Source organism: Pelophylax lessonae (genome assembly GCF_965119305.1).
Source record: "Pelophylax lessonae genome assembly, chromosome: 11".
Taxonomy (NCBI): Eukaryota; Metazoa; Chordata; class Amphibia; order Anura; family Ranidae; genus Pelophylax; species Pelophylax lessonae.
The window spans coordinates 232,044,132-232,069,972 of NC_138778.1; the positions used below are offsets into that span (position 1 = coordinate 232,044,132).

At 45.8% G+C, this 25,841-nt stretch overlaps 1 protein-coding gene across 2 annotated transcripts in view; it reads right to left on the minus strand.

Moving 5' to 3' along the window:
* Nucleotides 1–25,841, minus strand: part of PITPNC1 (phosphatidylinositol transfer protein cytoplasmic 1) — a 242,031-nt gene that overhangs the window by 47,681 nt on the left and 168,509 nt on the right. For both annotated transcript variants that reach the window (XM_082272120.1, XM_082272121.1), the window contains exons 3-5: nt 21,685–21,778; nt 13,252–13,323; nt 8,848–8,943 (exon numbers count right to left, since the gene is read on the minus strand). In XM_082272120.1, the coding sequence (XP_082128246.1) occupies nt 8,848–8,943; nt 13,252–13,323; nt 21,685–21,778 (262 nt within the window). The remainder of the gene's footprint in view (nt 1–8,847; nt 8,944–13,251; nt 13,324–21,684; nt 21,779–25,841) is intronic.

Consider the following 25,841-nt stretch of genomic DNA (forward strand, 5'->3'; position numbering starts at 1 on the left):
AATATTACTACCATTAATAATTAAAGAATATCATCAAATTTAAAAAAATCATTTTATGTATTACTTAAATAAAAATTACTTATTTAATATTTATTATCATCACTGCTATTTGTATTATTATTACTAACAATAATTGTATTGCATAACATTAACTTTCAATAATTGTATGTAGCAATAAATAAAACTGATTTAATATTAATTATCATCACTACTATTCACTCAAACAGCGCATACTCAGACTGGTCTGAGGTGGTAAGCGGGGTCCCCCAAGGCTCAGTCCTGGGACCAACCTTGTTCAATTTATTCATAAACAACATTGAGGTCGGGATCAGTAGTTCGATATCAGTTTTTGCAGATGACACAAAATTAGGCAGGGCAATAACTTCACAACATGAAGCAGATATCCTGCAGAATGACCTGGACAAAATAACAGAGTGGGCAACGACATGGCAAATGAGGTTTAACGTGGAGAAGTGTAAGGTTTTGCACTTGGGGACTAAAAACATAAAATCACAATACACGTTAGGAGGGGAGCCCTTGGGGGAATCAAAAATGGAGAAGGATCTGGGAGTCTTGGTTAATGATAGATTAGGAAACAGCATGCAATGTCAAGTGGCAGCTGCCAAAGCCAGCACAATATTAGCATGCATAAAGAAAGGGATGTATTCCAGAGATAAGACTATAATCCTTCCACTTTATAAAACTCTGGTCCGACCGCATCTGGAGTATTCCGTCCAGTTCTGGTCGCCAGTCCTCAGGAGGGATGTGTTGGAGCTGGAGAGAGTCCAGAGAAGGGCAACTAAACTAATTAGGGGATTGGAGGACCTTGACTATGAAGAGCGTCTACAATCGCTCGATTTATTCTCCCTGGAGAAGAGACGTCTGAGGGGGGACATGATAGCAATTTATAAATATCTTAATGGGGATCCCAGCTTAGAAAAAAAGCTGTTCATTCGAAGGGATTGCATGAGGACTCGAGGGCATACAATGCGATTAGAGGAGAAGCGTTTTAACCTCAGGCAACGCGGGGGGTTCTTTACTGTTAGGGCAACAAGATTGTGGAATTCTCTACCACAAGAGGTGGTTTCTGCGGGAAGTATGGTGGCTTTCAAAAGACTCTTAGACTTACATCTCAAGGATCAGAACATTCAGGGGTATGGGAGATGATTACAACCACACACACCTACACAGGTTGAACTGGATGGACTATTGTCTTTATTCAACCTCACCTACTATGTAACTATGTAACTATGTAACTATTACAAATTAAAAAATAATATCAAATTGAAATAATTAATTGTATGTATTACTTAATTAATATTAAATAAGTCATTTTTAGTTAAGTAATACATACAATTATTTAAATTTCATATTAGTTATTAATTTGTAATAGTAGTAATAATTATAATAGTAGTGATGATAATTAATATTAAATAAGTAATTTTTAGTTATCATCACTACTATTTTTATTATTATTACTAACAATAATTATTATTAAATAATATTAATTTAAAATAATTAATTGTATGAAGTATTTAAAAAAAATAAAACTGATTTAATATTAATTATCATCAATACTATTTTTTATTATTAATACCATTAATCATTAATGAAAAATATAAATTTTAAATAATTAATTTTATGTATTACTTAAATAAATATTACTTATTTAAAAATAATTATCATCACTACTATTTTTATTATTATTACTAAAAATAATTATTATTGAATAATATTAACTTTAAATAATTAATTGTATGTAGTATTTAAATAAATAAAACTGATTTAAGATTAATTATCATCACTACTATTATAATTATTACTACTATTAATAATTAATGAATAATATCAAACGTAAATAATTAATATTATGTATGTAGTATTTAACCACTTCTGGACTGGAAGATTGTCCCCCTTAATGACCAGGCCATTGTGTGCGATTCGATACTGCGTTAATTTAATGGAAGATTGCGCGGTCATGCGACGCTGTACCCAAATAAAATTGATGTCCTTTTTTCCCACAAATAGAGCTTTCTTTTGGTGGTATTTGATCACCTCTGCGATTTTTTTTTTTTTTGCGCTATAAACAAAAAAAGAGCGACAATTCTGAAAAAAAAAAAAATAATAATAATTTTTTCGCATTCTGCTATATAACATTCCAAAAAAAATTGTAAGAACCAAAAATTTTCATCCTTTTAGACCAATTTGTATTCTGCTACATTTTTTTACTACCAATAGTTATTGATGAATATTATTAATTTTAAATAATGAGTTTTATTTATTATATAAATAAAATACTGTTTGATATGAATTAAAATTAAATAAATAAAATTAACATGTTATCATTACTTAATAATTTAAATATTATTATTTTAATGATGTATTGTTTACCTAAATAATATAATATTATTTATAATAATATAATATTATTTCATTAGATGTTTAATATTTTTATTATAATACATACCCTTAGTCCCCGTTCACACTAAGGCGATCTGTGAGGCGACCTGGTCGCCTCACAGGTCGCTGTACGTCGCCTCCCATAGGGAAGCTGCGGACCCGTTCTAATAGGAGCGACATAAGTCGCTCCGACTTAGAAAAAGGGTCCGGAGCTTCTTTGGGGCGACCAGGAGGCGACCGCCATAGACTTCAATGTTATGAAGTCCGTGGCGGCCGCTTTGAGGTCGCGGCGCGCTGCTCGCACCGCGACCTCGGAGGTCGCGGTGCGAAGTAGCGTCACCCCTATGTGAACGGGGCCTTATTCTAGTTTCGTTCTTCTGGCTGGTCACATGATATCCCAGAGTCCTCTTCTACAATACCCGCGTTGGTAGTAGGTGGTTTTCTATGAGCCATGGCTGGTATGATGCCCCCCCAGGGGGTTGGTCCATGACGCCCCTTTGCCTCACAGGAAGTAGGATGCTTGATGTTGGGCATCATTCAACCTAGAAGAAACCAGCGTTGCAGAATGGAGGAGGATGCAGAGGGGTAGAGAGGGTGCCAAAAAAAAAATTGGTGAAAGTGGGCTTTAAAAACCTTAAATGAGTCCAAAGCCAAAAGGTTTCAATTGGTCAGCAGCATGTGGTGGTTGGATGCACCATCGGTCCCTGAACTCCTGCAATGGAGGAGGAGAATCTCATGTTGGGATCTGAGTGGTTGACCTCTTTACAGAGTCTAACTCTGCAGGGTTCAATCCTGGTCTCAGCTCAGGTCCAAGTCTCAGTTCATAGCTGACTGTCAATGTTCACCTACCTGCACATGATTGCTCATTTCTAATGTAAGGCTCGGTTCACACGTCTGGTGCAAATTTCCCACTCCTTTTCACTGTGAATTTCCAAAGCAGAGGTTCAACTGCGATTGAGATGCTGTTCAGATACAAATTTTTGGAGCCGGCGTCTTTTATATTAGCTGGTTGTTAAGGAGGGGGCCGGGAAGATGCCCTCCGCGTCCTTACCAACGGATGACTCATCAGCTTTGTGCACTGGTCCAAATCATTTGGTGAAGGGGGGGATTATGGATTGTGGTGTGGGGTGGTTGTTCAGGGGTTGGGCTTGGCCCCTTAGTTCCAGTGAAGGGAACTCTTAACCACTTAAGCCCCGGAAGATTTTACCCCCTTCCTGACCAGGGCCTATTTTGCGATTCGGCACTGCGTGATTTTAACGGACAATTGCGCGGTCGTGCGACGCTGTACCCAAACAAAATTTACGTCCTTTTTTTTCCCACAAACAGAGCTTTCTTTTGGTGGTATTTGATCACCTCTGCGATTTTTCGATCATGCGCTATAAACAAAAAAACAGCGACAATTTTGCAAAAATAATAATATTTTTCACATTTTTTTATATGAAATTCCCCCAAAAAAAATGTAAAATACAAAATCTTTTAACATTTTTGGCCGATTTGTTTTATGCTACATATGTTTGTAAAAAAAATCACAATAAGCGTATTTTGATTGGTTTGCGCAAAAGTTATTGCGTTTACTAACAAAGGGAAAGATTTCTGTCATTTTTGTTGTTTTTTTTTAACGCGTAATGGCGGCAATCTGCGATTTTTTTTGCGGGACTGCGCAGACAGATCGGACCCTTGACTGACATTTTTGACACTTTTGGGGGGACCAGTGACATTACTACAGTAATCAGTGCTATACATATGCATTGTTACTGTAAAAATGACACTGGCAGGGAAGGGGTAAACTTTATTGGAGAGGCAGGGGTTAAATGTGTCCCTAGGGGCGTGTTTCTTACTGTAAAGGGGCGTGGCTTTTCATGTAACCACAGAGACATACGATCCTACATAGCAGGATCGTATGATCTCTGCAGTTACACCAGGGAGAATGACAGGCGGCTTTGTTTACATCAGCCGTCTGCCGTTCTCTCTCTGCAGCGGACGATCGCGGGTGGCCAGCAGACATTGGCCTAAGATGTTAAAAAATTTAGATTTTTAATTTTTTTGGGAATGTTATATATCAGAATGTAAAAATATTGTTTTTTTTTTCAAAATTGTCACTCTTTTTTTCAAAAATTAAAAATCGCAGAGGTGATCAAATACCACCAAAAGAAATCTCTATTTGTGGGGGAAAAAAAAGGACATAAATTTAATTTGAGTACAGCGTTGCACGACCGCGCAAATGTCTGTTAAAATAACGCAGTGCCGAATCGCAAAATATAGCCTGGTCAGGAATGGGGTAAAATCTTCCGGTCTTAGAGCGGTTAAAAATACGATCATTGAGGATTTTTTTGTCAAAGACATGGAGCTAAATACATTTTGGCCTAAATATATGACAAAAATTGAATACATTGGATATTTTTTAACTGTCAAAGTAGAAAATGTCAATTTTTTCGCAGAATTTTCGCTCTTTTTTTATTAATATTGCAAAAAATGAAAAGCGCAGAGGTGATCAAATACCACCAAAAGAAAGCTCTGTTTGTGGGGAAAAAAGGACGTAAATTTCGTTTGGGTACGGCGTTGCATGACCGCGCAATTGTCAGTTAAAGTCGCGCAGTGCCAAGTTGCAAAAAGTGGCCTGGACGTAAAGCAGGAAAATCCTCCGGTGGTGAAGTGGTTAAAGTTCATGTGTGTGTAAAGGCCGGCGTCCATAGAATAGTTATGGTTAAAGTTCATGTGTGTGTAAAGGCCGGCGTCCCAATACTTTTGGTATTATAGTGAATGTGAATGGAACCGTCTCAGCAAATACATTTTGGCTTGTCGAAGAATTAATACCCCAGGTTTAGGACTTCTCAGCCTCCCTCCATAGAATATAAGACATTACCCCAGGTTTAGGACTTCTCAGCCTCCCTCCATAGAATATAAGACATTACCCCAGGTTTAGGACTTCTCAGCCTCACTCCATAGAATATAAGACATTACCCCGGGTTTAGGACTTCTCAGCACCCTCCATAGAATATAAGACATTACTCCGGGTTTAGGACTTCTCAGCCTCACTCCATAGAATATAAGACTTTACCCAGGGTTTAGGACTTCTCAGCCTCCCTCCATAGAATAGTTATGGTTAAAGTTCATGTGTGTGTAAAGGCCGGCGTCCCAATACTTTTGGTATTATAGTGAATGTGAATGGAACCGTCTCAGCAAATACATTTTGGCTTGTCGAAGAATTAACACGGCCGCACACTCCCGTGGTTTCTATGTGCTTTTTTTAATGGTCACCTCTGTCCCCGCGTTCTCCTCTCCCCCATCACCCGGCCATTCACAGTCCTCATCTAAGAACCGTGCACCCCTCTGTGTATGTCTGCCCCCGGCTGCCTCTCCGGTGGCGTGTAACTCATTGAATTGAATACAGCAGATGGGTTTCACCTTTGTGAGCTCAGTCACCGTTCACAGCGAGGATAACCCGATTACGTGCGCTCGGCCGGGTCCCTCCATTATACAACACATGTGCTCTCCGTCTATGGAAATTCCAACCGGAAAATGTTACTTTGTGTCCTCCTGTGATTACCCCCCCCCCAACACACACAGTCCTCTATATTGGTGGTCCTCCTTCATTACTTGTGTCACTATTACATCTGACCTCCAGCTTTCCCTTTATTCTTCAACAAGTGAACGGCCGTTACCAAGACATTACCCCGGGTTTATGGAGGCTCCCTCCATACAAATATAAGACATTACCCCGGGTGTACGGGCTCTCAGCCTCCCTCCATAGAATAAAAGACATTACCCCGGGTTTAGGACTTCTCAGCCTCCCTCCACAGAATATAAGACATTACCCCGGGTTTAGGACTTCTCAGCCTCCCTCCATAGAATATAAGACATTACTCCGGGTTTAGGACTTCTCAGCCTCCCTCCATAGAATATAAGAATTTACCCCGGGTTTAGGGAAGCTCAGCCTCCCTCCATAGAATATAAGACTTTACCCCGGGTTTAGGACTTCTCAGCCTCCCTCCATAGAATATAAGACATTACCCCAGGTTTAGGACTTCTCAGCCTCCCTCCATAGAATATAAGAATTTACCCCGGGTTTAGGGAAGCTCAGCCTCCCTCCAGAGAATATAAAGCTTTACCCCAGGTTTAGGACTTCTCAGCCTCCCTCCATAGAATATAAGACATTAACCCAGGTTTAGGACTTCTCAGCCTCCCTCCATAGAATATAAGACATTACTCCAGGTTTAGGACTTCTCAGCCTCCCTCCATAGAATATAAGACTTTACCCTGGGTTTAGGGAAGCTCAGCCTCCCTCCATAGAATATAAGACATTACCCCGGGTTTAGGGAAGCTCAGCCTCCCTCCACAGAATTTAAGACATTACTCCGGGTTTAGGACTTCTCAGCCTCACTCCATAGAATATAAGACATTACCCCGGGTTTAGGACTTCTCAGCACCCTCCATAGAATATAAGACATTACTCCGGGTTTCGGGCCTCTCAGCCCCCTCCATAGACTATAAGACATTACCCCGGGTTTAGGGAGGCTCAGCCTCCCTCCATAGAATATAAGACATTACCCCAGGTTTAGGACTTCTCAGCCTCCTTCCATAGAATATAAGACATTACCCCGAGTTTAGGACTTCTCAGCCCCCTCCATAGAATATAAGACATTACCCCGGGTTTAGGACTTCTCAGCCTCCCTCCATAGAATATAAGACATTACTCCGGGTTTAGGACTTCTCAGCCTCCCTCCATAGAATAGAAGACATTACTCCGGGTTTAGGACTTCTCAGCCTCACTCCATAGAATATAAGACATTACCCCGGGTTTAGGACTTCTAAGCCTCCCTCCATAGAATATAAGACATTACCCTGGGTTTAGGACTTCTCAGCCTCCCTCCATAGAATATAAGACATTACCCCGGGTTTCGGGCCTTTCGCCTCCCTCCATAGAATATAAGACATTACCCCGGGTTTAGGACTTCTCAGCCTCCCTCCATAGAATATAAGACATTACCCCAGGTTTAGGACTTCTCAGCCTCCCTCCATAGAATATAAGAATTTACCCCGGGTTTAGGGAAGCTCAGCCTCCCTCCAGAGAATATAAAGCTTTACCCCAGGTTTAGGACTTCTCAGCCTCCCTCCATAGAATATAAGACATTAACCCAGGTTTAGGACTTCTCAGCCTCCCTCCATAGAATATAAGACTTTACCCAGGGTTTAGGACTTCTCAGCCTCCCTCCATAGAATATAAGACATTACTCCAGGTTTAGGACTTCTCAGCCTCCCTCCATAGAATATAAGACTTTACCCTGGGTTTAGGGAAGCTCAGCCTCCCTCCATAGAATATAAGACATTACCCCGGGTTTAGGGAAGCTCAGCCTCCCTCCACAGAATTTAAGACATTACTCCGGGTTTAGGACTTCTCAGCCTCACTCCATAGAATATAAGACATTACCCCGGGTTTAGGACTTCTCAGCACCCTCCATAGAATATAAGACATTACTCCGGGTTTCGGGCCTCTCAGCCCCCTCCATAGACTATAAGACATTACCCCGGGTTTAGGGAGGCTCAGCCTCCCTCCATAGAATATAAGACATTACCCCAGGTTTAGGACTTCTCAGCCTCCCTCCATAGAATATAAGACATTACCCCGAGTTTAGGACTTCTCAGCCCCCTCCATAGAATATAAGACATTACCCCGGGTTTAGGACTTCTCAGCCTCCCTCCATAGAATATAAGACATTACTCCGGGTTTAGGACTTCTCAGCCTCCCTCCATAGAATAGAAGACATTACTCCGGGTTTAGGACTTCTCAGCCTCACTCCATAGAATATAAGACATTACCCCGGGTTTAGGACTTCTAAGCCTCCCTCCATAGAATATAAGACATTACCCTGGGTTTAGGACTTCTCAGCCTCCCTCCATAGAATATAAGACATTACCCCGGGTTTCGGGCCTTTCGCCTCCCTCCATAGAATATAAGACATTACCCTGGGTTTCGGGCCTCTCAGCCTCCCTCCATAGAATATAAGACATTACCCCGGGTTTAGGACTTCTAAGCCTCCCTCCATAGAATATAAGACATTACCCTGGGTTTCGGGCCTCTCAGCCTCCCTCCATAGAATATAAGACATTACCCCGGGTTTAGGACTTCTAAGCCTCCCTCCATAGAATATAAGACATTACCCCGGGTTTTGGGCCTCTCAGCCTCCCTCCATAGAATATAAAACATTACCCTGGGTTTCGGGAGGCACCATTCTGTGATATTTTTTGTATAAGAAGTTATAATTATCTCAATAAGAGATTTTGCTCCATTATTCCCACATTTTGCACCGTTATAAATATCTGAGACTGAAGTCATTACTTCTTATTATCCCAAATCTTATAATTCCGACCTCCATGCCCCCTGTGGGAGTGTCACATGGCAGCCAATCACAGTGTGTCTCACATTCCTGGCCCCAGGGGGCCCCTTACCTCGGACTCCTTGTAGTATCTCTCGGGGACGTCATCATAGGCGATGTCAATAAAACACACTTCCCTCTCCAAGTCCTTCACTTCGTGATCAAATATCTGCAATGAACAAAGCACAGCGATTAGGCTGCTATGGGTTATTATTACTATCACTGGCACCAATGCTGGGGGTTATTATTACTGTCACTGGCACCAATGCTGGGGGTTATTATTACTGTCACTGGCACAAATGCTGGGGGTTATTATTACTGTCACTGGCACCAATGCTGGGGGTTATTATTACTGTCACTGGCACCAATGCTGGGGGTTATTATTACTGTCACTGACACCAATGTTGGGGGTTATTATTACTGTCACTGGCACCAATGCTGGGGGATATTATTACTATCACTGACACCAATGTTGGGGGTTATTATTACTGTCACTGACACCAATGCTGGGGGTTATTATTACTATCACTGACACCAACGCTGGGGGTTATTATTACTGTCACTGACACCAATGCTGGGGGTTATTATTACTGTCACTGACACCAATGCTGGGGGTTATTATTACTGTCACTGACACCAATGCTGGGGGTTATTATTACTGTCACTGGCACCAATGCTGGGGGTTATTATTACTGTCACTGGCACCAATGCTGGGGGTTATTATTACTGTCACTGACACCAATGCTAGGGGTTATTATTACTGTCACTGGCACCAATGCTGGGGGTTATTATTACTGTCACTGGCACCAATGCTGGGGGTTATTATTACTGTCACTGGCACCAATGCTGGGGGTTATTATTACTGTCACTGACACCAATGCTTTGGGTTATTGTTACTGTCACTGACACCAATGCTGGGGGTTATTATTACTGTCACTGACACCAATGCTGGGGGTTATTATTACTGTCACTGACACCAATGCTGGGGGTTATTATTACTGCCACTGGCACCAATGCTGGGGGTTATTATTACTGTCACTGATACCAATGCTAGGGGTTATTATTACTGTCACTGACACCAATGCTGGGGGTTATTATTACTGTCACTGGCACCAATGCTGGGGGTTATTATTACTGCCACTGGCACCAATGCTGGGGGTTATTATTACTGTCACTGACACCAATGCTGGGGGTTATTATTACTGTCACTGATACCAATGCTGGGGGTTATTATTACTGTCACTGACACCAATGCTGGGGGTTATTATTACTGTCACTGGCACCAATGCTGGGGGTTATTATTGCACTCCCTGAGAAGGATGCCGGGGCTTATTATACTCCAAACTTTTTAAGTATGCATTGTGTTATGCTGCAATACTGAGGAGACTCAGGAAATGCTTCCTCCCGCCTGCAGCAGAATGATGACATCACCTCAGCATAGGCACAGTCACTGACTGCAGCTCATAGACAGCTGTTTAATGATAAAAGGCGGAGCCTTTCTGAAAAATAATACTGTTGCTGTATATTGTGACATGTCAGGAATATAATCATGCAGACTATAGTATAAATGAAAATAAATACAATATAAACTTTAAATCTACATTGTTTCAGTAATCTCTACAACACTGCGATCCTGTGCGATCCTATGGGATATACCGGCTGATTTCTCCTGCAATTCCAGCACTGGTCACAAGGTGGCAGAGTATTCATCCCATAGTTGGGCTCTCTCTGTGGAAAGTCTATTAATGACTGTCAGCTTGTGTTCTAGATGGGTGATGAGGGGAGACCGTATCCCGGGCGGTAAACACAGGGCTCATCGCTCCTCACTGTGCTGCGCCCGGACACTGGCACTGAATAGGTGCAGCATTGCAGGGGGTTAATTCAATTAAACTCCACAGAAGGGAACGGATACAGTGGATATTTATAATACAAAATGATAGAAAATTATTCCACCAGTGAAAGAGAAGTGTGAAATCTGTTCTGCCAGGTATAGCGGGAGCTGTGTAAGGAGTGTAAGCTCCTGTGGTGCAGAGACTGATATGACTGTGGGGGAGGGGACATTAGAGTGTAAGTTCCTCTGGTACAGAGACTGATGTGACTGTGGGGGAGGGGACATTAGAGTGTAAGCTCCTCTGGTACAGAGACTGAGGTGACTGTGGGGGAGGGGACATTAGAGTGTAAGCTCCTCTGGTACAGAGACTGATATGACTGTGGGGGAGGGGACATTAGAGTGTAAGCTCCTCTGGTACAGAGACTGATATGACTGTGGGGGAGGGGACATTAGAGTGTAAGCTCCTCTGGTACAGAGACTGATGTGACTGTGGGGGAGGGGACATTAGAGTGTAAGCTCCTCTGGTACAGAGACTGAGGTGACTGTGGGGGAGGAGACATTAGAGTGTAAGCTCCTCTGGTACAGAGACTGATATGACTGTGGGGGAGGGGACATTAGAGTGTAAGCTCCTCTGGTACAGAGACTGATGTGACTGTGGGGGAGGGGACATTAGAGTGTAAGCTCCTCTGGTACAGAGACTGAGGTGACTGTGGGGGAGGAGACATTAGAGTGTAAGCTCCTCTGGTACAGAGACTGATATGACTGTGGGGGAGGGGACATTAGAGTGTAAGCTCCTCTGGTACAGAGACTGATGTGACTGTGGGGGAGGGGACATTAGAGTGTAAGCTCCTCTGGTACAGAGACTGAGGTGACTGTGGGGGAGGGGACATTAGAGTGTAAGCTCCTCTGGTACAGAGACTGATATGACTGTGGGGGAGGGGACATTAGAGTGTAAGCTCCTCTGGTACAGAGACTGAGATGACTGTGGGGGAGGGGACATTAGAGTGTAAGCTCCTCTGGTACAGAGACTGAGGTGACTGTGGGGGAGGGGACATTAGAGTGTAAGCTCCTCTGGTACAGAGACTGATATGACTGTGGGGGAGGGGACATTAGAGTGTAAGCTCCTCTGGTACAGAGACTGAGGTGACTGTGGGGGAGGGGACATTAGAGTGTAAGCTCCTCTGGTACAGAGACTGAGGTGACTGTGGGGGAGGGGACATTAGAGTGTAAGCTCCTCTGGTACAGAGACTGAGGTGACTGTGGGGGAGGGGACATTAGAGTGTAAGCTCCTCTGGTACAGAGACTGATATGACTGTGGGGGAGGGGACATTAGAGTGTAAGCTCCTCTGGTACAGAGACTGATATGACTGTGAGGGAGGGGACATTAGAGTGTAAGCTCCTCTGGTACAGAGACTGAGGTGACTGTGGGGGAGGGGACATTAGAGTGTAAGCTCCTCTGGTACAGAGACTGAGGTGACTGTGGGGGAGGAGACATTAGAGTGTAAGCTCCTCTGGTACAGAGACTGATATGACTGTGGGGGAGGGGACATTAGAGTGTAAGCTCCTCTGGTACAGAGACTGAGGTGACTGTGGGGGAGGGGACATTAGAGTGTAAGCTCCTCTGGTACAGAGGCTGAGGTGACTGTGGGGGAGGGGACATTAGAGTGTAAGCTCCTCTGGTACAGAGACTGAGGTGACTGTGGGGGAGGAGACATTAGAGTGTAAGCTCCTCTGGTACAGAGACTGAGGTGACTGTGGGGGAGGGGACATTAGAGTGTAAGCTCCTCTGGTACAGAGACTCAGGTGACTGTGGGGGAGGGGACATTAGAGTGTAAGCTCCTCTGGTACAGAGACTGAGGTGACTGTGGGGGAGGGGACATTAGAGTGTAAGCTCCTCTGGTACAGAGACTGATGTGACTGTGGGGGAGGGGACATTAGAGTGTAAGCTCCTCTGGTACAGAGACTGATGTGACTGTGGGGGAGGGGACATTAGAGTGTAAGCTCCTCTGGTACAGAGACTGATGTGACTGTGGGGGAGGGGACATTAGAGTGTAAGCTCCTGTGGTGCAGAGATTGATATGACTGTGGGGGAGGGGACATTAGAGTGTAAGCTCCTCTGGTACAGAGACTGATGTGACTGTGGGGGGAGGGGACATTAGAGTGTAAGCTCCTCTGGTACAGAGACTGATGTGACTGTGGGGGAGGGGACATTAGAGTGTAAGCTCCTCTGGTACAGAGACTGATGTGACTGTGGGGGAGGGGACATTAAAGTGTCAGCTCCTCTGGTACAGAGACTGATGTGACTGTGGGGGAGGGGACATCAGAGTGTAAGCTCCTGTGGTGCAGAGACTGATATGACTGTGGGGGAGGGGACATTAGAGTGTAAGCTCCTCTGGTACAGAGACTGATGTGACTGTGGGGGAGGGGACATTAGAGTGTAAGCTCCTCTGGTACAGAGACTGATGTGACTGTGGGGGGAGGGGACATTAGAGTGTAAGCTCCTCTGGTGCAGAGACTGATGTGACTGTGGAGGAGGGGACATTAGAGTGTAAGCTCCTCTGGTACAGAGACTGATGTGATTGGCTCAGTGATCTCGGTACAGCACTGCGGTATATGTCAGAGATATAGAAGAGTCTGAGCACTCACACTGTCATTGGATCCTTGATTATCTTCATATTTTGTCTCGATGTGGATGGAGAATTTCGGAAGAAATGAACACTGTAAGGGAATAGAAGGCAGAGATTAGCATACAGCGGTGTCACAGAACCCCAATATTAGGTAGGGGGATGGGAGATAAGGCTGTATGAATGGAGACCTCTGAGATCCATGTAGATAGGAAGACCATTGCTTGGTGTCCGCTGCCATGCTAAGGTAAAGTACCCTTCCACTTACACAATTATGAATACATATAACTTACATCTTTATACGTCAATAAATGTACTGTATATTATATGGTTAGAGAGGTCCAAGAAGGGAATATTCATTCATGGTTGAAGTTGTACTTTAGGTATTAATTGGCCCTCATGACGTGGTGAGCTCTGGCCTTAAAGGCTGGAAATCAATTACTTCCACCAAAGACATTTATATACCTGACCAGGAACATTACCCAGCCATGTGGCATCGTTAAGGGTCATTCAGATTAATTATCTCGGCTGTTATAACTTCCAGGAGGTGGTAATTAACTTTTATTCATTGTAAATGGAGGTGGCAAAATCACCCCTCCCCCCATTTCACAGCCTCACTATTCATTGTTATCCCTTCGCAGACTGCACAGAACAATGGCTGCCTTCCTAAAATCCCCGAAAATCACTCCCTCCTCTAACCTGCAGATAACCCCATGTGACTATCTATCTATCTCTCTATCTATCTATCTATCTATCTATCTATCTATCTATCTATCTATCTATCTATCTATCTATCTATCTATCTATCTATCTATCTATCTATCTATCTATCTATCTATCTATCTATCTATCTATCTATCTATCTATCTATCTATCTATCTATCTAAATAAACTTTATGCTTTGTCAGGCAGGTCTCAGCTGCTGAGAATGTGGTCAGTCCCAGTTAGGGAGGAGCCTATGACTCCCTCCATGTGACACGACTGACCCTATCACAGGTTGGGAAGGCCGGAGCCCCCTGTGTAAGCTCTGACATTAGTGACTCTGAGCTTACACGGGGCGGCTCCTCCGGTTCTCAGCATCAGAAAGTGAAGGAAAGGTGAGTAGATGGGGGAGTGAAGGAAAGGTGAGTAGATGGGGGAGTGAAGGAAAGGGGAGTAGATGGGGGAGTGAAGGAAAGGGGAGTAGGTGGGGGAGTAAAGGAAAGGTGAGTAGGTGGGGGAGTAAAGGAAAGGTGAGTAGGTGGGGGAGTGAAGGAAAGGTGAGTAGATGGGGGAGTAAAGGAAAGGTGAGTAGATGGGGAGTGAAGGAAAGGTGAGTAGGTGGAGGAGTAAAGGAAAGGGGAGCAGGTGGGGGAGTGAAGGAAAGGTGAGTAGGTGGGGGAGTGAAGGAAAGGTAAGTAGATGGGGGAGTGAAGGAAAGGTGAGTAGGTGGGGGAGTAAAGGAAAGGTGAGTAGGTGGGGGAGTAAAAGAAAGGTGAGTAGGTGGGGGAGTGAAGGAAAGGTGAGTAGGTGGGGGAGTGAAGGAAAGGGGAGTAGATGGGGGAGTAAAGGAAAGGTGAGTAGGTGGGGGAGTGAAGGAAAGGTGAGTAGGTGGGGGAGTGAAGGAAAGGGGAGTAGGTGGGGGAGTGAAGGAAAGGGGAGTAGATGGGGGAGTGAAGGAAAGGTGAGTAGATGGGGGAGTGAAGGAAAGGTGAGTAGGTGGGGGAGTGAAGGAAAGGGGAGTAGATGGGGGAGTAAAGGAAAGGTGAGTAGGTGGGGGAGTGAAGGAAAGGTGAGTAGGTGGGGGAGTGAAGGAAAGGGGAGTAGATGGGGGAGTAAAGGAAAGGGGAGTAGGTGGAGGAGTGAAGGAAAGGTGAGTAGATGGGGGAGTGAAGGAAAGGTGAGTAGGTGGGGGAGTGTAAGAAAGATGAGTGGATAGGGGAGTGAGGGAAAGGTGAGTAGATGGGGGAGTGAGGGAAAGGTGAGTAGATGGGGAGTGAAGGAAAGGTGAGTAGATGGGGGAGTGAAGGAAAGGTGAGTAGATGGGGGAGTGAAGGAAAGGGGAGTATATGGGGGAGTGAAGGAAAGGTGAGTGGATAGGGGAGTGAGGGAAAGGTGAGTAGATGGGGGAGTGAAGGAAAGGTGAGTAGATGGGGGAGTGAGGGAAAGGTGAGTAGATGGGGAGTGAAGGAAAGGTAAGTAGATGGGGGAGTGAAGGAAAGGTGAGTAGATGGGGGAGTAAAGGAAAGGTGAGTAGGTGAGGAGTGAAGGAAAGGTGAGTAGATGGGGGAGTGAAGGAAAGGTGAGTAGATGGGGAGTGAAGGAAAGGTGAGTAGATGGGGGAGTGAGGGAAAGGTGAGTAGATGGGGAGTGAAGGAAAGGTGAGTAGATGGGGGAGTGAAGGAAAGGTGAGTAGATGGGGAGTGAAGGAAAGGGGAGTAGTTGGGGGAGTGAAGGAAAGGTGAGTAGATGGGGGAGTGAAGGAAAGGTGAGTAGATGGGGGAGTGAAGGAAAGGGGAGTATATGGGGGAGTGAAGGAAAGGGGAGTATATGGGGGAGTGAAGGAAAGGTGAGTAGTGGGGGACTGAAGTCAACTTGTTGCTTTTCCCTGCATGCAAATCACAGGTTTCCTTGGTCGAATAGATAATCAGGCCAACCAGCAGCACTGGCAGTCAGTGGTCATCCCATATTTTTCGCTCCCCCATCACCTCTCACAGTCCTTCCAAGCCTTCTATGCACGTATCGACTTTCTCAAAGACAGGATTTGCATAACCAAAGGCCCCTCCCTCCATGTAGCATTGTACTTGGGTCATTTAGCCCATTAGCAATGCATTGTGGGAAGTGGAGGGTGATGTGCCTATCATCCACCAGGAGGGGGAGGTGCCATTCCAGGGGGCTCAGGTCAGCAGTTGTGGGGCAATTCCTATACCCCCGCCTGTGCTATCACTGAGTCAGGTGAAGCTGGACTGGCTTTGTCCTCAGCTTCACTTTACAAGGTAATAAAAACTTCCAATATTCCACCACTGAAGTAAATCTTCTCTACACTTTGCCGTCTTGCTTGAAGTGACGATTCAGTTCTCTGGAATCGAAGAATCTCAATCAATTCTTGAAAAAAAATCTAAAATATTGATAGGGTTTATTTTTAGGACTCGCTGCTGTGATTCTTCACCTTAAATTGTCTTGTGATGCCGCATCGTCATTAAATACCCTCTAAGACCCCATCCGACATCCGTGGATTATTTTATCCCGCCACCGGTGATCCGAGCGCTGTGAAATCTGTCCGCGGATTTATATGAAATATCTGCCGCCTCTTCTCCCCCCCGCGCTCCAGATTTAGAGGGCTCGCGTCAAAACTTATTTTTAGGGCCTTCTAAGACGTCATCACACGAGATGTAAAAAAGTATATAATATACATTTTTGTGCCGTTGCCTGGCAACAGAGTCTTTATCCCTAATGTCTACCTTAGTGGCGGCAACTGCGTTTCTTAAAGCTGAACTCCGGGAGAAGTAAACATTGTCTGTATAAATTCGTCATGTGTCTTCTGCCTGATTGTCAGTGAGCTTTGTGTATTCCTTCCAGATCTGTAATCCAGTGTGAGATTTCCTGTAATAAAGACCAATCACTGCTGCTCTCTCTTCTTGTGCAGCGTGACTGGTCTTGTCTACGCCCCCTCCTGTAGTCTGTAGTTTGTAGTGGGTGGAGCCTGCTGGGCCCCTCCCACAGCTCTGCTCTCTTTCCTTGTGCAGAGTGACTTGCCTTGTCTCCGCCCCTTCCTGTAGTTTTCTGAAGTGGGTGGAGACTGCTGGGCCTCTCCCACAGCTCTGCTCTCTCTCTTTGTGCAGGGTGGCTGGTTTTGTCTCTGCCTCCTCCTGTAGTTTTCTGTGGTAGGTGGAGCCTGCTGGGCACCTCCCACAACTCTGCACTCTCTCCTTATGCAGGGGGACTGGTGTTGCCTGCGCCCCTCCTATTATTTGTAGTGGGTGGAGCCTGCTGGGCCCCTCCCACAACTCTGCTCTCTCTCCTTATGCAGGGTGACTGGTTTTGTTTCCGTCCCCTCCTGTAGTTTTCTAAGGTAGGTGGAGCCTGCTGAGCACCTCCCACAGCTCTGTACTCTCTCCTTATGCAGGGGGACTGGTCTTGTCTGTGCTCCTCCTATCATTTGTGGCAGTGCTGTATCTTGGCATAGGCCAACAAGGCCCAGGCCTAGGGCAGCACTTTGTTGGGGGGGCAGCAAAAAATTTGGACTTTGCTGTCATTGATTATTTCACTTATTTGTATAAGGACCATGGACTTTTTATTTATTATACAAATAAGTGACATAATCCTAAGATTACAATCAGTGGCAGCAAACACAAGTCCAAATATCTTAAAAAAACTGATGGGGCTGCACTGATATGGCAGCACTGATATGCTGCACTGATGGCCACTGATATGCTGCACTGATGGTCGCAAATATGCTGCACTGATGGCCACTAATATGCTGCTCTGATGGCCACTAATGAGTTGCCAATGGTGGGAACTGATAAACTGCACTGATGGGCACTAATGAGACAGCATTGATAACGCTGCACTGTTATGCTGCACTGATGGAAACTGATGGGGTGGCACTGATAAGCTTCACTGATGGGGCTGCACTGATATGTTGCACTAATGGGCACTGAGAGGCTGCACTGATGGCCACTGATGAGGCGGCACTGATAAGCTGTACTGATGGGCACTGATATGATGCACTGATGGGCTGTACTGGTGGCCATTGATGGGGCTGCACTGATGGCCACTGATGAGGCTGTACTGATATGCTGCACTGATAAGGCTGCACTGATGGGCACTGATAAGGCGGCACTGATGGGCTCTGATAGACTGTGGTTGTGGTTTGTGGCTTACAGATGACAGGGCGGGTCATAAAAAGGAAGGAGTGTGGCCTTTACAGGAAGGGGTGGGTCATATTTCAATTAGGGGGTGCACAAGTTTAGACAGGCCTAGGGCAGCACAAAACCTAAATACACCACTGATTTGTGGTGGGTGGAGCCTGCTGGGCTTCTCCCACAGCTATGCTCTCTCTCTCTCTCCCCTTGTGCAGAGTGACTGGCCTTGTCTCCACCCCCTCCTGTAGTTTTATGTAGTGGGTGGAGCCTGCTGGGCCCCTCCAACAGCTCTGCTCTCTCTCCTTGTGCAGGTGGACCGCTCTTGCCCCCCCTCCTGTAGTTTCTAGTAGGTGGAGCGTGCTGGGCAACTCCCACAACTCTGCTCTCGCTCAATCCTTGTGCAGGGTGACTGGTCTTGTCTCCGCCACCTCTTGTAGTTTTTTTCAGGCAGCCTGTACTGGGTGGAGCCTCCTGGGCCCCTCCCACGGCTCTGCTCTCTCTCCTTTTGCAGAGGGACTGGTCTTGACTCCACCCCCTCCTGAAGTTTTCTGCAGGCAGCCTGTAGTTGGTGGAGCCTGCTGGGCCCCTCCCACAGCTCTGCTCTCTGTAAAGGCTATGTATAGCGCAGTGATGATGCCACTGTTACTCTTACAAGGTAATATCTGGTTTGCAAAGGAATTTGGTGCTCATTCATTAGATTTATATTCTTTGTAGCAATGGAGGGACATTCTTCCCATTGACCACCAATGTAAGGGACATTCTTCTCACTGACCACCAATGTAAGGGACATTCTTCCCACTGATCGCAAATGTAAGGAGCATTCTTCTCACTGAACACCAATGTAAGGGACATTCTTCCCACTGACCACCAATGTAAGGGACATTCTTCCCACTGACCACCAATGTAAGGAACATTCTTCTCACTGAACACCAATGTAAGGGACATTCTTCCCACTGACCACCAATGTAAGGAACATTCTTCCCACTGACCACCAATGTAAGGGACATTCTTCTCACTGACCACCAATGTAAGGAACATTCTTCCCACTGACCACCAATGTAAGGGACATTCTTCCCACTGATCACCAATGTAAGGGACATTCTTCCCAATTTTTGTTTATTAAAAGTCTTGCAATCAATAAGCATAAAATCAATATACATAAATAAATATATACATATTTACATGAAAAGGGAAAAAAAATACATAGCAAATTCTGCTTTTAAATAAAGAATGGCTTTACAGCAAACGCAAGACTCACATCATGAACATGTCATTACCGGGGAAAATAATCTTAGTAAGACTCACACCACCACACCAGACATCCAACCTGTGAGGTCAAGAAACAAAAACCACTCCCATTATGCATGCAGCCCTTCTTCAAAAAAGAAGATATTAACCAACAAAAGCTAAGGGCGTGAAAGAAATAGCATAGGAAAATAGCTCCTCATCCTCGTTCAGAGATGGACAGTTCACCAAAAGCAGGTCTGATATTCCTCCACGCCCTGATCCAGACCACTCAAGGCTCCCTGCCCTTCTCAAGACCCTGAATCTTCCCAACCTCACCCAGAATATCGTACACCACCACCTCGACAGGGAGGACTTTCTTCCGCAGGGTAATCTGGCACCGTGCATTCCACGTGAAGTAATGGACAACTATACTAACTAGAAAAAGTGTATCCAAATAAAAATCCCAGCGAGTCGGGAATACCCCGTACACCCACTCCGCATAACTCATGCGATAGAGAAAGGGGATGCCTAGAGCACACCCCCCCCCCCCTTTTATACAGCTCAATGTTAAAGGGACACTGGAGCGAAAAAATGGTCCATAGACTCCACTTTACCAACACACTCCGCTCTAGGACAATCCCGATCATCCACAGGGCGATGCTTCAGGTTCCCTCTCACATAGAGCCTTCCATGGAAAGCGAGCCAGGCTTGATCCCTAAACTTCAAAGGGATTCTTCCCAAGTTAATTAAATGCAACCCCTCCCTCATTACAGGGCCTGGGCAATCCCTTAAGGTCAGTGACAAACTGAAAGCAGAGCCCAAAATCCTCTTCTCCAGAAGCTTTCTGGGGAGGGACTTGATATCCCCCACATTCACCTGCCACTGCCAAAGTATTTTCAGACACGGGGCAACATAAGCCGGAAGCTTGCCATGTCGGACTCTCAGACTTTTCACTGGCCCGCCATCTTCCCAGCATCGCAGAAAAGGCCTAAACCAAGATTGAAAAATACCCAACCATCCCAGCGGGGTCTCTGCTAACATATTACCAAGATTATACTTTAAAAAAAGCAGAGAAAAGAAAACTATAGGGTTGACCATTCCTAGACCACCCTCCCGCCTGGACAGGTAAGTTACATTGCGTTTGATCAGGTTCAGCCTATTTCCCCATAACAGTTGGAAAAAGCAGCTGTACACCCTTGCATAGAGAGATTGAGGCAAGATACAGACAAAGCTGACATATAAAAAGGTTGGAATCAGGTAAGTTTTAATCAAGTCAACCCTTTCCCTCAAGGAAAGTTTCCATTTCTTCCAGCTTGCTACTTTGGCATTGGCATTCAACAACCTGCTTTTCCAATTTCGATGACCATAGTCACCAGGACCAAATTTGATGCCCAACACTTTAATTTCCTTCTGGGGCTCTGGGAAGGCATCCGGAAGTTCGAAGCTTTCACCCTCCTCACCCATCCAGAAAACGTCACTTTTTTCATGATTGATTTTAGAGCCAGAAGCCTCTGTGTACTGCTCTATCACAGAGACCACCTCCTGCGCCTCCTCCATCCCAGAGACAATAACAGACACATCATTGGCCACAACCTTCAAAGGTGGCACACCAGCAATGGCCAAAGGCACCCCGCACAACGATCCACCCTCTAACCTTCTTATGAAGGGGTCGATTGCGAGTACATATAGCAGGGGGCTCAAAGGACACCCCTGGCGCACACCAGAGCTAACCTTAAAAGGCCGTCCAACCCAACCATTAACAAGTGGGAAGCTCTCAGCCCCTTTATAGAATTTTTTCATCCAATCTATAAACCTCAGGGACATTCTTTCCACTGACCACCAATGTAAGGAACATTCTTCCCACTGATCGCCAATGTAAGGAACATTCTTCCCACTGATCACCAATGTAAGGGACATTCTTCCCATTGACCACCAATGTAAGGAACATTCTACCCACTGACCACCAATGTAAGGAACATTCTTCCTACTGACCACCAATGTAAGGGAAGATACAGCTGACTACTGATTTTAAAGAGATATTACAGTTTTCACTATCTGTTTTAATAATTTGTAAGAGAGTTTCCCTGAGATCTGAAAATGATTTCTGGGGTTTCATCACAGCAAGAGATTGAAAAAGGCTGCTGTGGGGTCACCCAGACACAGTAATACACAATGGCAGCCCTCAATCCAGACGGTGGGTGTGTGGGGGGGATGTAGAGAAGGATATAATAGAGGAAGGCTTACCGTATACTCTACGCCCGGATCCCACCAGAGGCACAACATGGAAAAGAGAGAAGAACAAGGAAATGATAAGAAGGATGATGAGAATGTAAGAAGTGAAAAATTACAATATGCTGTACATTGCAGAGATGATGGATCTACACCTCACCTGTGATAGTGTACGGATAATAGTTCCACGCCTTCTCTGTCACGTAGAAGATTTTCGGTACCACGGCACGTGCCCAGCTCGGGAGCTTACTGCAAAATATACACATTTGTTTAATTTTATTTAAATTATTGTTTAATGACAGGCTACACAAATCATCAAATGCAATATTTCCTTTCCTCAGTAATCAGACTGCACATCAGTGGCGGAACTACCAGGGTCGCAAAGATTGCACTTGTGACGGAGCCCTGGCGTTCCGCCCCAGTGGGGTTGCTTGCTGCAGGGCTCTGCGCTAAGATGTCTCTCTCATACAGCCCAGAGCCTGCACTGACAGCTCCCCCTCCCTCGCACAGATGGGAGAGGAGAGAACCGGCCTGCTCCTCTTCCCTCCCCTCTCCTCCTGTGTGCACCACGGTAAATGTGAAGCTGAGCAGCTAAATTTGAGCATGCGGCACAGATAGGCTGCACTGATGGGCAGCACTAATAGGCTGCACTGACAGGCGGCATTGATGAGCACTGATAGGCTGCACTGATAGGCGGCATTAATGAGCACTGATAGGTGGCATTGATGAGCACTGATAGGCTGCCTGATAGGCTGCATTGATGAGTACTGTTAGGTGGCACTGATAGGTGGCACTGATGAGTACAGATAGGCTGCACTGATAAGCACTGATAGGTGGCACTGATGAGTACAGATAGGCTGCACTGATAAGCACTGATAGGTGGCAATGATAGTCAGCATTGTTGAGTACTGAAAGGTGGCACTGATAGGGGGCACTGATAGGCTACACTGATGAGTACTTACAGGAGGCATTGAGGAGCACTGATAGGCAGTATTGATGAGCACTGATAGGCGGCATTGATGAGCACTGAAAGGCAGCACTGATAGGTTGCATTGATAAGCACTGATAGGTGGCAATGATAGTCAGCATTGATGAGTAATGAAAGGTGGCACTGATAGGGGACACTGATAGGCTACACTGATGAATACAGATAGGCTGCACTGATGAGTACTGATAGGTGGCACTGATGAGTACGGATAGGCTGCATTGATGAGCACTGATAGGTGGCAATGATAGTCAGCATTCATGAGTACTACTGAAAGGTATCAGTAATCAGGGGCACTGATAAGTTGCATGAGTACTGATAGGTGGCATTGATGAGCACTGATAGGCAGCACTGATGGGTACTGATAGGCAGCATTGATGAGTACTGATAGGTGGCATGATAGGCAGCACTGATAGGCGACATTGAGGGGCAGCACCGATAGGTGGCATTGATGAACACTGATAGGCAGCACTGATGAGCACTTATAGGCAGCACTGATGGGTACTGATAGGCAGCATTGATGAGTACTGATAGGTGGCATGATAGGCAGCACTGATAGGCGACATTGAGGGGCAGCACCGATAGGTGGCATTGATGAACACTGATAGGCAGCACTGATGAGCACTTATAGGCAGCACTGATGGGTACTGATAGGCAGCATTGATGAGTACTGATAGGTGGCATGATAGGCAGCACTGATAGGCGACATTGAGGGGCAGCACCGATAGGCGGCATTGATGAGCACTGAAAGGCAGCACTAATGAGCACTGATAGGTGGCATTAATGGGCAGTACTGATGAGCACTGATAGGCAGCACTGATGGGTACTGATGGACAGCATTGATGAGTACTAATAGGTTGCATTGATAGGCAGCACTGAAAGGCTGCACGGATGGGCAATAGTGGGGCTGCACTGATAATCAGTGTAAACAATGTACTGACAGTCTTGCTGGTTAACAGCTCTCCTTCTCTCACACAGACACAGCATGGGAGAAAAGGCCTGCAAGTCTGTTTACATGCGATCAGCGGATCACATGGTAAAGGGCCACTGTGATTGGCCATTTACTGTGGATCTGTCCAGGGGGCATGAGGGAGTTCTGGGAGTCAGGGCCGGATTAAGAGCATCATGGGCTTGGCGCTGAGGATTTTGAAGGGCCTTAAGGGCCGTGCCTTAGCATGCACCCAGAGGAGGAAGGGTGCAGCCATGCATGCCTAATTCAACATGGGATGCTGTCTCTGAAGCCCATAAACACATCCATGCATCGGCAACTGTCCCTCCTTGTCCGGCCTTCGTGCTGTGTGGGGAGGTTCTGAGGGAGCTTCCTGGGGAAGCGAGCATAGAAGCCAGACTTCTGTGTTTACAAGTGACAGAAGAGCGGTAACAGTGAATATGGCCAACCCGGGGCCTATATTAAGGTAGGGGCCTGGAGCTGCAGCTCCAATAGCCCCTACGTTAATCTGGCCCTGCTGGGAGTATATCCATGGATGCCCTCCTAGAACTGGAAGCCCGGGGCTCAGATGGAAAGGGGGGGGGGGGATTTTAGGGGGGCCCTTCTTGGTTTCTTGCACTGGGGCCCTGAAGGTTCTAGGTACGCCTCTGCTGTATATTGTAACTTTATAGCAAGTCGCAAGATAAGAGCCTGTAGGAGGGGCTGATCTGTGTCAGACATTTGTAAATACAGCCAGCACCTAAGTCTAAAAAGATCATTGCAATTTGCACCTGCAGCCACATAAAAGTTTTAGCAGGATATGTGGGAGTCCTCACCTCCCTGCTCCTGTACCTGGCTCACCGCCGGCTGTCAGCACAGATTGAACCCCCCTGTGGTATTCACAGCAATACCTCTTGGCTTTTTTTCTCAGCTAAACTGGAAATGTACGAGGACTGTGGAAACTTTTACATTTTGAGGTATACAAGGATAAAAGCCGGTTTAGTTACTCAAGAGACTCAGGCGTATAAAGTCCAGCGAGCACTGAAGTGCCGCTCTCCTCCGATCGCTGGGATATTTTTAGTGTTTAGCAGGTAAACGCTCTTATATAATCAGCAAGGCGAGGAGCAGATGGCACAAGGACTGAGCGCCACTTATGGCTGCACAACCAGCCGTCTCTACACAACATGCTGAAGATTACCCAACAAGAGGCGAAACGCATTCATAATCCGTACATTGTATCCAAGTCAAGATCCGAGAGGAGACTTTATCCATCTGACATCCAAAACAGTCCTTACATATCAATTCTGCTGGAAAACATTCCTGCATGTATGCAAACACTGGAGAATGAGATCTCTCCATCTGTGAGATTTCTCCTGCAGTAGTTTGTGTCTCTGCCCCTCCCACAATAGGGAGATTTTCCTGCAGTAGTTTGTGTCTCTGCCCCTCCCACAATGGTGAGATTTTCTTCAGTAGTTTGTGTCTCTGCCCCTCCCACAATAGGGAGATTTTCTTCAGTAGTTTGTGTCTCTGCCCCTCCCACAATAGGGAGATTTGCTGCAGTAGTTTGTGTCTCTGCCCCTCCCACAATGGGGAGATTTTCCTGCAGTAGTTTGTGTCTCTGCCCCTCCCCACAATGGTGAGATTTCCTGCAGTAGTTCATGTCACTGCCCCTCCCACAATGTCGAGATTTCCTGCAGTAGTTTCTGTCTCTGCCCCTCCCACAATCATGAGATTCCCTGCAGTAGTTCATGTCACTGCCCCTCCCACAATGTCGAGATTTCCTGCAGTAGTTTGTGTCACTGCCCCTCCCACAATGGTGGGATTTCACCTAATAATTTGTGTCTCTGCCCCTCCCACAATGGTGAGATTCCCTGCAGTAGTTTATGTCACTGCCCCTCCCACAATGGTGGGATTTCACCTAATAATTTGTGTCTCTGCCCCTCCCACAAGTGATATTTTCCTGCTGTATCCTGGGTGGAGTTGAGCTGCATTCGGATACATGCAATATAATTATTTAAAATGCAAAGCAAGTCATTCGTTTATAATACATATAGCAGGCAGGTGATAGTACTGCACGCCTCCTAGGAGAGGCCATAGTTCCCCTTTGCTGTATCTGAGGCATTGATGTGCCTATACTGACCCCGGAATCCCCTCTGAAAGGGTAACCCCATCTCCTAGGAGTGGCCATAGTTCCCCTTTTCTGCATCTCAGGTATTGATGTGCCTATACTGACCCCCGCACCCCCTCTGAAAGGGTAACCCCGACTCCTAGGAGTGGCCATAGTTTCCCTTTGCTGTATCTCAGGCATTGTTGTGCCTATACTGACCCTGGAACCCCCTAAGAAAGGGTAACCCCATCTCCTAGGAGTGGCCATAGTTTCCCTTTGCTGTATCTCAGGC